Genomic DNA, 17535 nt, shown 5'->3' with positions numbered 1-17535 from the left:
TTATAATTAAAAGAAAAGAGTCCCGGAAAGGGCAGTGGCCACAGAGACAGGACTTGTGTATGACTAAAACATTGTGACCGTAGGGAAGTCTGAACAGCGATGCTCCTGTAAATAACAAAGTCTCGTAATATTTATGTGGATCTTTTGTGTAATATGAGTGTAAGTGTTGATCAGGAGTTAAGTTTGTTTTTAGTTCTCATGGGAAAAAAATACTACGGTTCTACTAAGGTCCATTTTTAAATATATAGGCACTTTTCTTCCATTCTGGGTCCTAAATCGGTTAGTGAAGGAGGTTTGGGGGTTTTCTCGTTATTTGTGCCAATACAATTGACCGACTCCTGACTCTGCTTCTTAAATAAAAGTAGATCATTTACTTATTTGTGCCGAATTATATGTCAACAGTTTTTGAGTTTTCATTCATTGAGAGAGGACGGTACTTGAGATGTTTCTCATCTGTCTTCCACTCTGATGAACACAAACCAAAATCTTAAAAGCTTTTGGTTCTTAAATGTTAAATGTTGTTAAATATAAAAATATCATGCAAGAACTTTAAATAAATTAGTTTAAAATTGTCCAAATGTTTGTTTGGTTGTAACCAAAAACAAGTGTCACCTAAGCAAGATTTTAATATTTTTACATTTTTGCATCAAAGCAAATTGTGATGCAAAAATAAATGATCATTCCTCTAATAGTGAATCATATCGAGCTCGTACTATTTACCAAAATAATAGCAATGTGAATTTTTGTTTTTATATAGTACAGCCCTAGATCCCGTCATAATGAATTTTTCATTATTGTTTTGATGCTACAAGGTCTTCTGTCCTTTGAGTTCGTCTAAAAATACGACAACATATTTTCAACCATAGGGGCACAATCCGGGGACTAATTAAGTAGCTGTGGAAATGTTCATATTTCCTGTATTCATAGAAGATAAATAAACACTGTATTTGTTCATAAATCTCTTCATGTTTATTTTCTGAAAGCGAAACCCTCCAATTACAAAAAACTGCACTTTTTCTTGTTGCCGTGATACACATAATAATGATAGGAAAACACAGAAGAAGAATCAGGCTGATTGTGTTGTATGCAGCTGCTGCATGCTGTCAGGCTGAATGTGAAACTTTTAAAGCACTGCAGTGACATGAGAAGATAAATACATTAACATGATGATGAGGATGATGTTTACATGCATCTGAAGGCTGGAAACACAGAAGAAGACGCCTGCCTCTCTGCTGCTCCTCTTCACAGCTGTATGGATGTGGACTCTGTGGCACTTGGTGGCCCTCTGCTGGTCAGAGCAACACACTGCAATCCTCCTCCGGTGGTAGTGGTGGTAATTTATGTGCGTTTGTGTGTGCCCTATGCGATAGCCACAGCGAACACACTGACCACACAGTACATGGTGCGGTTCTCCCATCTCACCGTGCAGCTTCCTGCAGGGACAAAACAAACAGGTGAGAAAATTAAAATCTAAGAGAGAACAGAAAAGAGAATAGTGGAACAAGAGATAATTAAACAACAAAGTTTTGATTTCATCAAAAAAACTTCAAGTGTGAAGGATCGATCAGTCTTAATTGTTAAATACATAATGAGCTTGAGACATATACAAAAGACCTATCATAACTGGAGGGCTATTGTTCTAGCTAGTAGAAATGATGATAAACTCTCTGTCTTTTCCTGGTGTCTCAGTTGAAGTTATAAACTCATCCCTGAAAGTAAATCAGCTCAGGAAACTCAACTTACCATCCATGGTTGTGTCCCAGTAGCAGGAGTTAGCTGTGTGAAGGCCTGCTCCTGTTTTCTGCATCACAGCACACGTGACTGCAAGAGAAAAAGTAAATTAAAAGCTAGATCAATACTCTTATACACCTGCATCAGGTTTGGATACATCTGAAACTGATATGTTTCCCTTTTAAATAATGAAAATAATACTGTAATTTTCCATTAATGTGTGGCCCCATGTGACTGTGGCTTCACAAGCACAGACAAAAACATACCAATGTACTTGTATGGTTTCCCCTGTTTGACCAGCTGTGTGAGGCAGCGCTCCACAATGCTGGCGGTCCATTTGTTCACCTGAGTCTGGCTGTAGTCATCACCACCTACTGTATTCTCAATACACTGAGATAAACACAAGTGCACGCACATGCATGCACACACACACACACACACACACACACAGGTTCATGAGGCTCAGTTTTAACAGTCATGTGGAAGTCACAAGATGCGCTTTCACCCTGGGGAAACAGAATTACAGAACAAACACTGCTCTGCACGTTACAAAACATATCTCCTCCAAAACAGAGCTCGCTGCATTAAATCTATCCAGACTTTTGGGCCCTGAGTTTAACTGTATGTGCGTGTTGGGATTATCTTGGCTATTCCTATTATTTTTTGTTGTCTTATTTTTACTACACAGTTACCATCCTTTGGCTCAGTTTATATTTTAGACAGAAGACAGAGGAATAAAAGAATGCACACCAAATAAATAAATATGAAAAAAATGGTAATACTTCAATTGTGGGGATCTCCTCGAAAAAACATGATTAAGTATCTAAATACGCAAAGAAGATCTGCATGAGTGTGAAACTACTCAAAAAGAGTAAACAGACATGGCGGTTACCTCTTTAACAATGCTATCAGCTTCTTCTGAGTTGAAGGAGCCCTGACAGGAAACAACGGGCAAATATGAGTCACGACAGTTTTAGCACAATACTGACAACATATAGAATGTTAGCTGCACCTAAATAATAATAATAATGATCAGTTTCAACAACCTAGTAACTACAAGAGGCAATTTAGCTTATTTTGGGTTATTCCGCAGGGTTATACAATGATTTAAGGTCAAAAAATATAACGTTGGGAGTGGCTAGCTAGGGTAGCTAGCAAGCTTATTCTACTATGATGTACTAAAAATATAAAAATACGCCTTTCATGCACAAACCTCGTTGCCGTTATGAAATTCTTCCATTCCTGTCATGTGCAACCGGTCCAAAGCGGTTAAAGCCCTCGTTTTGTCTGTTAAAATTTGGACAAATAGCGAACTTGATGGGAGAAAATCACGAAGCTGTTGCTGACTTCCGGCGAGCTGTCAACAGAACAGAGTCAACGACGAGCCAATAAAGAGCGACAAAAAAACAAAACACGAAGAAACTAACTGCTGGCACCTTCTGGTAGGGAGAACGTCGTAATTTCGAAGGTATAACTTAAAAATTAGCAGTTTTTTCGACTAAAACATCTACAAAACGTGAAAAAGACACAAACGAGCTTATACAAGTGAATTTTGTGTGGCACTACTTCAAAATTATCTGTTAATACTCACCTCTGAGACCTGAAATGTGACCGCTACTTTGGTCGTTGTAATTCTTCTTCTTCAGCTGCTGCTGCTGCTTCTTCTTCTTCTTTTCCTTTAAAAAGTGCACCACTGCTATTCCTGTTAAATAACTATGCTATGAAATATAAATATAATATATATATATACTATGCTGCTATAAAATACACTATTTACACAAAAAATTATCCATCTGGAAAAAAGGAGGTGTGTGAGTATTTGACAAATAATACATTACAATGTATAAAAGTAACAGTAAAATACAGAAAAAATAAAATGTGTTTAACCTTTATATCATAATGCACTTGCAATTACCTAATAATAATAAACTCACAAAAGTAATTGCACCTGAGTGTCTAATTTCTTATATCTAGTTATATCAGCAAGGACACGGATACCTTGAAAGTTTTGGAATATCTAACTGAAAAGATTCTCTTTGGCCTGAATAATTAGTCTCTTGAAAACAAATCAGACAAAAACAATGACTCATGTTCAGCTTTATATCAAAATGTTTTACTTATAGCACAAAAAGTCAAAATTATATTTTTTAAAAAAGTGACCATGAGAGTCAGTTATATGAGATTATCATGGCAGAATATAAAAGTAATGGATCTCCTTTAAATGCATACAGATCACATCAAAAGTGCAAATGTGCTTAAGGACATGTGACAATAAATAAGATTATTCACATCCTCACAGTTTAAAACACACACACACACACACACACACACACACACACACAGGTCACCACACTCAGCTGCTGGGTAGAAAACATGTGCCATACAACAAAGCTACACACTTTACAGTTAAAAACCACCCAGCATCATGGGTATACTGGTCATACTGGTGGAGGAGGAGGCTCAGCTGTAGGTCACTTGTGAACAGATAGTGGTCAAATATTTAGTGGTTTATAAAAAGCTGCACTCGTAAAAGCTTACTCCAAATCAAGATAAAAGTGTTGAATTCTCCAAAACCTCTCAGGTGACCAACCAGACTTGTGTCGTCTTGCTGACATCATAGAAAAGAAAACAAATCAGAGTTTGAATCTCACCCTTAAATGAAAAATATAGATGATCTATACGTAAACCTGTCGGGGAAACTGCTTTAAAACAGTTAAGAGCTGTGGAGTTTCCTCTCATCAAGAAACTCAGCAAAGACAAGTAGGAAGTAGACTGCATTTAGTTAACATGGATGTAAACAATGCTGGATTTAAAATACACACCTTGCATTCTGCTGACCAACACTGACTGTTTGTGTGTAAGAAAACTCCACAGGGCCCCTTTAAGTGGGACTCTGCCACCCTGCTAATGAACCTTCCTCACACTGGTTCCAGATCTCTGAGGCCACCTGAGAGTTTTGGTTCCCGGTATCAGAGGACCGTGCAGGCTCCAGAGCGAGGGGCCCGGGCTCCAGGGGGAAGAGATCTTTGCTGTGTTCCTCTTCTGTTTGTCTCCGTGTCTGTGCTCCCAGCAGCAGCAGCAGCAGAGGGATGCCCTCCATGGACAGCTGCGTCCCCGGGGATGACTCCGTCTGCAGGGGGTTGGTCCCTGTCGTTGTTCTGCTTGGACCTGGAGAAGGACAGCCGTCTAAAGAGAGAAAGCTGAGAGGAGAACAGAGACAAACATTTCATAAACTTCCTGTTCAATTTCATGTTTTTGCTGCTTTACTCACTAACTTGTGGATATGAGGAAAATAAGAGATGTTTTCAAACACTTATGGAGCCTTAACATTGTGCTGTACTTTTGAACAGGCAGAAGTTTACAGTTTACAGTAAAAGAAACACCCTCTCTCACTCTGTTAAAGGAACGCTGTTGTACCTTTTTGTTGGAGCCTGACTGGTTTTTGGCGTCTCCATCTGTTGTCCCATTGGCTGGTTTAGTGCCTTCATCGGTCTTTTCTTCAGCTCTAGTGTCGGCCTGCTCTGTGATTTCACCTGCTGTGAATGAAAACAAGTTTGTTTTATGATTTCCTTTATTATTTCTCTGTTAATCCATGTATATATTTTTTAATAATCCATGGAAATCTAGTAAATCTTACATAACAGAGACTTAAACAAATGATTTAGTTCTTTGGACATGCAGCTGTTTAAACAAACCCCTGTCAGCTTTCTGCTCTCCATCAGGTACAGATTCTTCTTTCAGCTCTTCAGGCTTCTGGAAAAAAAAATCACATTTTACAAATTAGTGTCAACGGGAAACATGAATAAGTAAATAAATTATTCATAAATCAAAAACTTACAGGAGTCTGGCTGTCCTCTCTTACTTTCTCCGAGTCGTCCAAACTCGAGGACTGTCCCTCTGTCTCAGCTGAAGTATCGTTATCCTCTTCCTCAACCTCTTCTTCATCAACAGTATCCTCCTCTACTTCCTCTTCTTCCTCTTCTTCTTCCCCCTTGCTCCATGTCTGAGTGAATCCTTTTGTCAAATCCTGACAAGGACAAAGACATTTAATGAGAATGAGAAGAAAGCACTGCCACCATCATCTATCTTAAACTTGACTTGCTTCAACTTATAATTGGTAAAGGAATCAGCAACACTCATCAATGTACAAAGTAGATTTATTCTAATGGAAAGAGATTTAAAATAAAGACAAAAGAAGGAATGTGTGGCAGGAAAGAGACACAACGCAGGACAGGAAAAGTTAAGAAAGATGCTAATAATCCTGGTGAAACTGGGCATTTGTAGAGAATGAAAACTATTAGTGTTAGTGTTTTAAATAAAGGAAGTAAACTGGCAAAAAGCACTGAGCTCATCCAGACTACAGCAAGGAATGATGGGAAGGGATAACAGGAGGGATTAAAAACACAAAGACTGGAGGAAGAAAACAAGCCCCACCTGATCCTGAATCCAGCCAATCAAACACTTTAAAACTGGGGAAGCTTCAGACATCACAGTTTAAGGAAATTTGACAGCAAGATTGACATATTTTCTCATTGATGAACTAGATTAAAATAAAGCAGAAAAGTCAGTCAAAAAAAAGTTTATCGCGTTAGGATTTCCTGCTTTTCTCTGATTTCTATCCTGTTTTCTAATAATTTGAATTTGAAAACCTGTGAATTTAGAAAAAAAAAGAGAAATGGATTGAAGTGTTAATCATTCCATGCAGCTCTACATCTCAAATTATAAATCCAATTTGAACTTTTTCTGATGTCTGGACTCCTTTTACCTTTTACATCAAGTCGAATCATTAAAAATGTTGTTATGAAGTTTAAAAAATGTCAAAGTAGGGATAAATTAAGTCAAGAGATTTTAGGAAGCGTGAATGAAATGTTAAATCCTCAGACAAGTAGGAAGATATACGTATAATTCCATTTTTAGCCCAAATTAATTTCTTAAAGTTAAAAAATAAACAAACACAACAAAAAATTAATTGAAACAAAACTATTTATTCCAAACTCACAAACAGAAAAAGAAAGTAGAAAGAAGGAACAAGTAGAAGAATGATCTTTTATCTATTATCTTTAAATCTGATTCATGCTGCCTGTCAGAAGAATATCAAAGTACTTGTACTGTGTTTCAATTCTTGTTTTTTAAGCTGCCACAAAAAGATGTAAACAAGCAGGCTGGATGGAATTACAAAAGCAGTTCTGAATTAAACATCATGAGACAAATGTGTTTCTCCACGTGAAGAGACGTGAGCGCAAAGGCACCGAGTGTGGGATTAGTTCTGACAGTAGCAAAAAAGCACAGGGATAAACGTTGTACCAATTTATATTACCATTCTATTATAGTCCCCTGTGGGCTTCCATAGTTTTGTGTTATTTCAGGTTGAGGTACTGCGGTAACACGTCATCCCAGAACTCCTCTGTCTCGCCCGCTGCCTGACCTTTGACCCCTGATCTCTGTTTACCTCGAGAGTTTTCATTTTGTCTTTTGATGACAGACTTTTTCTTTTTGACAACCTCTTCTTCTTCCTCTTCTTCATTATCAACCTCTTCCTCCTCAGCCTCTTCATCGCTTTTTTGATCCTCCTCCTCTTCTTCACTTTCTTTTTCCTCTTCTGCCTCTTCATCAGCACTCTCTCCTTCTTCCTCCTCCTCTTTATTCTCACTCCCTTCCTCCTCCTCTTTACTTTCTGTGTCATTCTCGCTCCCTTCCTCCTCCTCTTCCTCCTCCTCCTCTTCACTTTCTGTGTCATTCTCACTCCCTTTCTCCTCCTCTTCACTTTCTGTGTCATTCTCACTCCCTTTCTCCTCCTCTTCACTTTCTGTGTCATTCTCACTCCCTTTCTCCTCCTCTTCACTTTCTGTGTCATTTTCACTCTCTTCTTCCTCACTTCTCTCTTCCTCATCAGCACTACTCTCTTTTTTCTCCTCCTCCTCCTCCTCCTCTTCCTCTATCTCACTCTCTACATCACTCCTTTTGCTCTCCTCTGAAGACATTAAAGATTCACTTTCACCCTCCTCTTCCTCATCCTCGCTTTTAGAACCCCCCTCTTCTTCTTCGCCTTCCTCCTCACTTCCTTTACTCTCTGAATCGTGACTCGAGGCTCCTTCACTTCCCTCCTCCTCCTCCTCTTCTTCTACATCACTTCCTTTGCTGTCTTTCTCTTCAGTCTCGTCTTCACTTTCACTTCCTGCTGTCTCGCTTGCTTCCTCTTCTTCCTCCTCTTCGTCAGCATTGCTATTATCTTCCTCTTCATCACTCCTTCCTGCATCAGTTTCTGACTCTTCTTCTGGTTGAAGAGTGTTGCTGTCTGTGTCTTCTTCTTCATCATCATCTGTTACTTTCTCAACACTGTGACTGACATCCTCCTCCTCCTCCTCCTCTTCCTCACTTACTTCTGCACTTGTTCTCTGCCTGTCTTCATCCTCCTCCTCCTCCTCCTGCAGCTCCTGTTTGACAGTCCCAGAGTCTGTCTGCTCTTCACTTTCATCCTGACTCGTCTCCTTCTGACTCGTCCTGACCTCAGAACTCTCGGCTGCAGGTATGATGTTGATGCTGACGGCAGATTTGTTGCTAAAATCCTCAGCTGAGCATTCTGATTCTTCACTCTGTGATCGCTTCACGCTATCTTTCAGGATGCTGCGGCTGCTCTCGGATGGCGACAGCGACGGCAAGCTTCCAGACATGACTTCATGCATTAAAATGGTTCCTGCTGCCAGAGAGGCATCTCCAGCACGCAGGCCGAGATTTGACACCTCTTTTGGTGTCTTTTCTTCAGGCTTTGACTCTTTCTTTAGCTGAGCTTCTTTTTTGTTTTTTTCATTCTTAAATATTTTAGAAAATTCTGTGTTTGCTTTAGACTTTGAGCTTTTTTTCACCTCTGATTTCTCTGAGTGACTGCGGTTACCTGGAGAGCTAGCTTCTGCAGGTTGACTTTGCACCACTGGTTTGCTTTTAACGCTGACACGTTTAGCCTGCACTTGCTTAACTTTCACAGCAGAGTCGAAACCTGAAACTTTACTCCTGATTTCAGGACTTTGTTTAGAGTCTGTTCCCGGCTTTCTGCCAACCTCCATCAGCTGGCTTTTCCCCTGAACTGGCCTGGATCGCTGCTTGGATGCTGCCTTCCTAATGTCTCCTAAACTTGGAGATTTGTGTTTACTGGCTTTCCTCTGCAGCTCCTCCACTGCCAGGATCTGATTCTCTTTGTTCTGTTGGCTTGTTGTCTGTCTCTGCAGGCTGTGAGGGGCCAGAGAGTGAGCGTTGTGGCCCCTCAGAAGCTCGGTGGGTAATGCCCGGTGAAGAGAGACCGTCTCGCTCTTGTTAGAGGAGCGACTCGAAGAGAAACTGCTCTGTTTCGAGAGCTTTTCCTCCGTTTTTTGGTTCTCTTTCTGCTCTTTCTTGTTCTTACCATGCTTACCCTTCCTCTGTCCCCGGCACGAGAAAGCAAGAAGAGGATGAAACAGAGGGATGCATTAGAGAGGAAGAGAGACATGCAGGAAAAAATCAAAAGACACTAAAAATGTATGATGGAAGAAAGGAAAGGGGGATTCCTTAATTGGAAGAGTAAGAGTAAGCAACGTAATCATTGCCTGATCAAAGGTCGTCCACTAAAAGTTCTTGTTGTTTCCACTGACAGGCTCAGGTTGTTATTCTAAGTGTGTGACAACATGACAGAAAGGATCCCTACAGAGATAGACCTTTTTGTTACAGAGGAAGAGGATTGTTTTAACCACACACAGACGTTACATCGCTCTCTGCACACACACCAGACTCCAAAAAACTGCAATTTCAATAAACTTGTAATAACCACTGCCACTGGCTTACCTTCTGAACTGGAGATAGAGTAAGCGTCTTATCACCGGGGTCCATCTTCATCACGTGTGTCTATCAGGAGAAGACAATAATGAAAAATAAGAGGCAAAGGTTCTACTACACAGATATCACGAAGGCTGGATTCAGTGATGTCTCACCATGTTGAGGAAGTCTGTGGTCTCTCCGAGGCCTTTAACACTGTCTGTGTCGGTCAGGCTCTCCACAACGCTGTCTGTCTGCTCTGACCGAGGAGGAAACAAACAAGCATGTTAGCACAGATTTTTCCTGCTTTTCTGCATCATTTCAAGCTCTTTTACAGAAACAACAAAGAGAACAAAACATTAAGATGCGAGAGTGTCGCTTCAGCACATATTGCATGAAACTGTGGATGATCATAACCAATGTCTGTTAAGTTCCCTGCTTGTATTGTTGTTTCTCTTGCCCGTTTGTTAGTTGTTTTGTTTGTTTGTGGCTGAAAATTCACGTTTTAAAAATAAATAAAAATTCTAATTATAAAACAGACAGAACAAAATGTCCTTGATCAAAGCAGTTTTTGTCTTCTGGCATTAATATATCCTCGAATCTAACAGTTTTAGGCCAAACACATTTATTCTGCAGCCTTCCTGAGGATCTGAAAAAGTCCAAATCTAGCATGACTTAAAATCCTTCACAGTGGTGCTTTAATATTACATTTGTTTTAATGTCTTGGCTTTCTTTTGAAATGCTTTAATTATTTTTTGTGAGCATTTTGAGATTCTTCTCACGTGTTTGTCAGACGCTTTATAAATTAATTAGATTTTACGATTCAGACGTTTTATCCTTCCTGTCCACCCACTTCTTTCAAATCTGCTGTCTGGAGGTGCTGTACTGGTGTAACTAATACATTAGTAAAAGTAAAACAAGGACCAAACAATTTGAGTTCCTGAAGAGATAACTAAACAACTCTTTGTCTGATCATGGAGCAAACATGAGGAGGAGGGTTAGGAGAGGGAGGTGGTGGAGGAGGAGGAGGAGGAGGCGGACGTAGGTACCCTGGTGGATTGACCCTGCGCTCCCGTGTTGGTGAGTGCCATTGAGCACCTTTCTGTGGCTCAGCTCAGGTGGAGGCAGTCTGGGTGGGATGGTCTGGCTGGAGATGGGGAGCGTGGGGCGAAGGTAGCCAGGCATCTTGGCAGGTAGCGTGCGGAACATGGTGCCAAACTGGTCTGGAGATCTCTCCTGTGGGGGGATGTAGAAGAAGAGCATGCTGGGAATAAAAAAGCTGCTTTATATAAAGAGTTTGAGGCAAGAATTGTTCTGTGTTGTAGAAAATTTGAGATTTAACAGCAAAGAATTAAGGAAAGCAACACATTTTGTTGTGCTTTCAATTAGTTTAAATGTGCTGATAGAAAGAAGAAAATAGTTTTACAGAAGTATCAGAACTGTTAATCATTTCCTGTGTGGATGAACCCCCTCCTAGGTGCTCTGTACCCACCCTCTCCCTCCTGCGGACCCGAGCTGAGAGGCTCCTCTGAAGGGTGGAGGAGTCAGCCGTGCCCCCCAGCAGCTCCACGTACGGCTTCTCCAGGAAATCCTCTGTCACGTCGTCTTCCTCCAGGGTCACGTCGCCGCAGCTCGGATCTCTGGGCCGAGCCAACACCACCATGTGACAGCCACCACACGGAGCCTGCACAGTCCACAGTCAAAATGAAAACATTAAATTGATAAAACAATAATAAAATACCAGAAAAATCACAATAAGCATTGTTATGTGCTGTGGATCAATGTGTGCTTTTCTGTGTCCCTCTCTCTCTCTCCCTCTCCTGCACTCTTCAGGTGGTGCGTCTACAAAATAGATTTACTGTATATAATAATAACACTTGACTAAAAGTAAATGTCTATGTGAAACACGTACTGCCTGAACGCTGTACTTGAGGAAGCGCGGACACAGAGTCGGTTTGAACTGGTTGGTGAAGTTTTCTTCTCCCAGGCCTAGTTTCCCATGTCGGCCATCTCCAAACGTGTACAGCAAACCACTTTCTAAAACACAAACATTTTAAAAAGCTTAAAGAGAGATCCTTTTATCAACAGGTGAACACACAAATCTATTACATCAGAGATGATAGTGAAATAAAGACCAGACTCGGTGTTCACCTGTGATGACGGCGGTGTGGTTTTCTCCACAGGTCACCTGACACACTCGGCCCTTCTTGAAGTGCTCGACAAGCCGAGGCAGCCGAGACTCGAAGATGAATGTGCCGTGACCGAGCTGTCCGAACTGACCGAGGCCGAACGTATACATGTCATCCTCTGAAACACAGGAGACACACAGACTGAGAACCAAAAGAAACAAACATCAATCAAAAACAGCCCTGATCTCAGCTCTGACTGAAAGCATTTTCCTGCCAATCCAACGGGAGTTTAAATAGCTTATGTAGATAAAGTTTGCAGCCATAATTGTAGTAAAGCATACTTCTCTACCTGTGAGAGCCACCGTGTGCCCCCCTCCACAGGCCACCTGCACTACCGGCTCCTTGATGCTCTTCACCCGTTGAGGGATTCGGTGTCGGGCCAGCTGCTCGGTGCCCAGGCCCAGTTTACCGCTGTCACGCTCGCCAAACGTGTACAGAGCTCCATCAGCTGACACACAGAAGAAAACACTGCTTCAAAACAGGAATAAAACCACAAATCTGTAAAAGAAAGCTCAAATTTCAGTTTTATTTTGGTTCATCAAACAGCTCACTAAGTGTTGTTGCGTATTTTAAGTCTTTTATTCTTCTGTACAGCACTTTGGGCCTCTGTGGTTGTTTTAAGTGCTCTACAGATAAAGTTGGATTGGATGTTGTCCTTACTTCCTCAGCCAGAAGCAAAGAACTAGAAAGTTGACCTTTAAGGTTCATTACTGAAGACAGTTTTCATCAAAGATCTTAGAGGAAGGTTTCTTACAGTTTTCAGCCACATCTCTCGGCCTAAATTTGCAGAGGTAGTTTGCTTTATTAATGTTTATTTGTTACTATAATTGTATTTATAACTCAGCTGAAATGTTATTTTGCTTGAAGAAACAGGAAGTTGATTGTTCACTATTAAACTATATCCAAGGCTCGACTTTGGGTTTAATTAGTTTGTTAAGTCTATACGTCTATATTATTTCTAAATCTTCTCTCCTTAAAGCTGGTGCTCGTCTGTGCCCACCTGTCACCAGAGCAGAGTGGTAGTATCCACAGGACACCCAGCTGATGGCTCGTCCCACGCTGACTTCCTGCGGCGAGGAGGCGTGGCTCTCCTTCCCCAGACCGATCTGACCCTCCGTGTTGTCGCCCCACATGAACAGTTGTCCGCTCTCTGAGAAGCAGAAAGTAAAGAGCTCATTCACATGATGTATATTTGATCTACGTTGCTTTAACCTTTAACCTTTGATAGAACAGGATGTGTAACAGTGATTTATTTTGTTGACCAAGAAATCAAAGTTGTAAAAAGCTGGAACACATTTTAATTTTTGAAACTATTATTACTATTATTAACTATTCAAACAAGAATGTAATTATTTATCATTTATTTCAATATGTCTGTGGTTGTGCATCTGATTCACATGATTCATTTGCTGACACAATCTAAAGACTTGTAAGTCTTTCTAATTTAAAAATATAATTCACTTAAATGTATGAAAACAACAAAACCATACTTTTGTATAATAAGTTCAAATAAAGTGTTTCATTACATAATTCTATTTTTTGGACAAACTTTATAAATAAAAGCTGCCTTGATAATGTCCTGAAATGACACTGTTAGTATCCGAGCGACACCTGTGAGAGCAGCCGAGGTGTTGGACCCGGCAGCGAGCATTCTGATTGGTCCTCGTGAGTCAAAGAAGTGGATCCTCTGAAAGGCCGTCCGCTCCTCGCAGTCACCGAGCCCCAGCTGACCCTCACTGTTCCCCCCCGAGGAGAACACTTTTCCCTGAGCTACAGAGGAGACAAACACAAAAGTTGATGAGTCCAAACCTGTTTAAATTCCCCTTAAAAACAGAATCCCTCCTCAGACGCAGACACTGACCTGTGCAGAGCAGAGTATGGTTTCTTCCACAGGCCACAAACTGAACTTTCTCTGACTTTAGAGCTGAAACATAGAAAACAAATATTAATAAACATATCTGCATTCATTGTTACAACACACCATCCACAGATGAAGGCCGTATGAAACAGCTGAAAGCCTGAGAAAAGAATAAACTCTATTTACATAGCACTTTTTCTTAACAAGACTACAAAGCCCTTTACAGAAAAATAACAGCCAAGAAGCCTCGAGTTGGAAGGAATTTGTATTATTATTATACACTATGAAGAATTTTTCTATATATAGTATATATAGTACAAAGTGTTAGTAAGGACCTTCACATTTTAAAAATCAGGGGACCTAAACTAAATTAATTCTTAAATATATTAAACAAAATAAAAGCAAAAACATTAAAAAGCTTATGAAAAATGCAAATAAATATACATTTGTTTAATGGCTGTAAACAGGCAGATTCAGGGAATATGTTTATGCAGCCTGTGTTTTCTTATAGACAGCAGCAGCGCACAGAAACCTGAAAAGAAACCAGTATTCTCTCAGTCGGACTCTGCCTCTCTAGATTAGACCAGATTACGGACCCTATAGATTGGGATTATGATGGTTACAAATCTCCGGGTTTCCCCTGGTGCGCTCTTTCTCTTCTAGTGTCATATCGAGGATCTCAAACTTCCTTTTTGTTAACAGGTGCACTATGTTTATCTTGCACCTTTGTATTAGTATCCAAAGTCCACATTAATGTACTTATTAGCCCTCAGAAATTCACACAAAGCAATATATTATATATATATTTTTTTTTCAATATTTTTTGATAAAAAATACCTCAAAGAAAATGTTTGCTGGATGTAACACTTGCAAGAATAAACCACGTATGTGTTAAGACAATTACATAAATTGAAATACACCTTTTTAATTGAAATATCTAATTTACTTTAAACATTTTAATTGAAATGTTTTTAACAGATCTATGTGAATTGAAGAAGCAGAGGAACATAAGGGCAGGACATTTCCTTGAAGCATCTACCAGAGCGGCTGCACGGTGGTGCAGTGGTTAGCGCTGTTGCCTCACAGCTAGAAGGTCACTGGTTGGACAAAGTTGGTTTCTGTGGGGAGTTTGCATGTTCTCCCCGTGCATGCGTGGGTTCTCTCCAGCTCGTTAGGTTCACTGGGGACTCTAAATTGCCCGTGGGTGTGAGTGCGAAAGGTTGTCTGTCTCTATGTGTCAGCCCTGTGATTGACTGGCGACCAGTCCAGGGTGTACCCCACCTTCCGCCCAATGACAGCTGGGATAGGCTCCAGCCCCCCTGCGACCCTGAACAGGATAAGTGGTATAAATAATGGATGGATCTACCAGAGCCTGTTTAGAGCATTTGTGTGTATGTTTGAGTTTTATTTTGGTAATCATTTTTGGTGTAGAATAACCTCAAATAACTTCCTGTAGGGCTGAAGGAGGCGTCTCCCCCTCTGTAGGGCTCCCTCTTCATTTCCCTTTGAGGAGGCTGGAGGCAGCTGTCAGTGGCAGCTCTTAGACAACATACTTTCACTGTTTGTTATAAAATAGGGAAAGAGAACTTTTTAAAGACCAACCTTTGACACACGTAGGCTTGTTCACAGTCAATTTGGATCCAAGACCCAGCTGGCCCCAGTTGTTGCTGCCAAACATGAAGACTTTCCCATTTTCTGTGGAGGCAAACACAGAAGGAAATGGTTTTTAAATAAAGTTCGGGGTTATACAGGTATTATACAAAAAAATGTTTTCTTCTTTTGATTTAGGGTTAGACGGGGAAGCCCTGGCTTGGAGTCAGTCAACTATTGTGCACATCTTTTAAAAGTTTATAAGACATTTAAATGCAGTTAGATACCTTAAAAATATCTCTTACCTGTTATTAAGGCGGTATGCTCGTCCCCACAGACAATTTTTAAGGGGACGTCATTCTTAAGCCAGAATTTACTGGGGACGTTGTCTGCAAATTTGCTCTTTCCAAAAGTAAAAACCGCTCCTGATTCTGAGAGAAAGTAAAAGAAGAGTCGAGTGAACAGTCAACATCATCACTTCGAGGTCTTTATGAAGTAAACAAACCAACTATTTGTCGATACAGCTTCTTAAATATGATGACTGGTTTTTTTTCTTTATATAACCAATTTAATTTGTATTTTTTTCACCACTAGTCAATCCATGTATGAAATTTAAGGACTTGACTTTGTGTTCTTGTTACTTCGGATGAACTAAATCAGTCCTAACTCTAATATTGCCTGTAAACATTTTCCATATACCTGAAGAAGTGGAAGAAGACATTTTACATGACGAAAAGTAGCAACACATTAATGTAAAAATACTCTGGGTTAAGTAGAAATATGACAGTATTTGTAGCAAAACTGACTTAACCTATCAAACACAATGGTAATATTAGCTTCGTAAACTTCGTTTATGAAGAATAAAACCAGACAAAACCAGAATAAAACCAGACCAAACATACATTTCTTAAATGCTATCGTAGTGACATACGAATATGACGGTTCACAAGCCGAATAGCCAGAACGTATTAATCAGTAATAACAGAGCGCGTTTCAAAAACTAGTTTTTGAATACTCAGTGAGGAAAAGGCGGAGAAAAACAGAAACAGAAAAGAAATAGCAAATAACGTAAATTATTGATCTAGTAATAAGGATTAGACACGTATAATACACATACAACTGACAGGTTAAAGTAAATAAAAGTGGCTATATTCCGTTAGCAAGCGAGCTAAAGCAGAAGCTAAATGAACTCGGCGAACCGCTCATTAGCTATAACGGTCAACTTGCATTTTAAATTTGACATACATCATTATAACCCCGCGGGAGGGTAAGATAACGAGAGAATTATGGCTATTTACCTGGTATCTCGTCCTCCGCCTCCCCAGCCATGTCTGCGGGACTTTAATCCGCTTTTCTCGGTGTCGTGGGCGTGTTTGTGCCCCTCTTGTTTTCGAGTCTGACAACCCGGAAGTAAACAAAACTTCTCCTAGGCTACGACGCTGAGCACGTGACCGCCAGACGGCCTCGTTCATGTGAAGTTTGTGACAAATACGCCTGCTTATATCAGATCGATATAACAGTGGTACGCATCATTTTTAAGTATATATCTTTTGTTTTCCTTTTTGTTTTCTTTTTTATATTTTTATGCCTGGGTGGATCCTGACAGACGCAGCGGTGCCATTGAATGGTTGCTGTTTTTTTGGGCATAATTCTGGAGTATTGCAACAGCTGTGTTCATAATTACCACAGTTATGACAATGAAAATAATAATAAAAAGATATTCATTCCTTATAATAAATACAAATATTTATCTAAATTAATATAGAAAAAGTTTGAAACTTAATTTTGTTCAATTAATTGGGAGCAGTAATTTGTATACGTTTTCTTTAATATCTTAAATGCTGAAGTGTACATCTATGAATGTATATGGTCAAAACAAAATGTATAACAATGTCGTTTATTTTAAATAAATATGTGCTGAATAAATCAATCAAAACAAATCATAGGACTCATCACAGTTATGAAATTTAAGAAAAGGATACATGCAGGGGAAACCCAGAAAACCATCAAGGGGCTTGACAAGTGAGGTTCCCTACGAAACTATCAAACAGTCCATACATTCTCTTAACATTGATCAAAAACAATTAGAAAATTGTTTTCACAAATTGAGAGAAGAAAGGGCTGTAATAAAAATGTATTTTCTATTAAATGTTCCTGTGTTTGAAACCAGGGAAAAATATTGATATTTAGTCCTTTTAAAGCTTTTATTTTAAATGTCTCTACCGGACGTATCAGTACGCCATATTTGCACTATCTTTACACTTTGTTTTGTCGCCTTGGTAAGAGCGTTTGCTTGTTTGTGTCTATACTGCCCTCCGGTGGACACAATGTGGAACTACATCTAGGTCATTTTTATTCTAAAGAATGACAGTGAAAGTGTTGCCA

The 17535-nt window shown here is 39.9% G+C and overlaps 2 protein-coding genes across 2 annotated transcripts; both read right to left on the bottom strand.

Annotated features, from left to right (window-relative positions):
* Window positions 1-910: 910 nt before the first annotated feature.
* Window positions 911-3087, bottom strand: LOC138603559 (dynein light chain Tctex-type 1-like). Its single transcript, XM_069675405.1, has 5 exons — window positions 2945-3087; window positions 2624-2665; window positions 1998-2121; window positions 1744-1821; window positions 911-1433 (listed from the first exon to the last, which is right to left on the bottom strand). The coding sequence occupies exons 1-5, from the start codon at window positions 2978-2980 to the stop codon at window positions 1360-1362; spliced, it is 354 nt and encodes a 117-aa protein (XP_069531506.1). The 5' UTR covers window positions 2981-3087; the 3' UTR covers window positions 911-1359.
* Window positions 3088-3904: 817 nt separating this feature from the next.
* On the bottom strand, window positions 3905-16479 carry rpgrb (retinitis pigmentosa GTPase regulator b). The gene is given in 19 exon segments (XM_069674959.1): window positions 3905-4931; window positions 5149-5267; window positions 5427-5484; window positions 5570-5758; window positions 7049-7092; window positions 7094-9143; window positions 9544-9603; window positions 9690-9772; window positions 10563-10749; window positions 11006-11197; window positions 11426-11550; window positions 11665-11820; window positions 11992-12150; window positions 12703-12852; window positions 13314-13472; window positions 13564-13626; window positions 15163-15255; window positions 15456-15581; window positions 16449-16479. Coding segments are annotated over 19 exon segments (4275 nt in total). The 3' UTR covers window positions 3905-4700.
* Between the last annotated feature and the right edge of the window lie 1056 nt (window positions 16480-17535).

This window comes from Semicossyphus pulcher, unplaced genomic scaffold, assembly GCF_022749685.1.
Source record: "Semicossyphus pulcher isolate SPU_LCO1_2020_fin unplaced genomic scaffold, fSemPul1.0.p SCAF_24, whole genome shotgun sequence".
Classification (NCBI taxonomy): Eukaryota; Metazoa; Chordata; class Actinopteri; order Labriformes; family Labridae; genus Semicossyphus; species Semicossyphus pulcher.
This window is presented reverse-complemented; position numbering and strand designations above follow the sequence as displayed.

Excerpts from the sequence above, each read along its gene's own strand:
- LOC138603559 (XM_069675405.1), bottom strand. The coding sequence starts at position 2,980 with ATGACAGGAATGGAAGAATTTCATAACGGCAACGAG. Across the intron at positions 2,666-2,944 it reads AATTTCATAACGGCAACGAG|GGCTCCTTCAACTCAGAAGA; the intron begins GTTTGTGCATGA and ends GTTTCCTGTCAG. Across the intron at positions 1,822-1,997 it reads GAAACCATACAAGTACATTG|TCACGTGTGCTGTGATGCAG; the intron begins GTATGTTTTTGT and ends TTTCTCTTGCAG.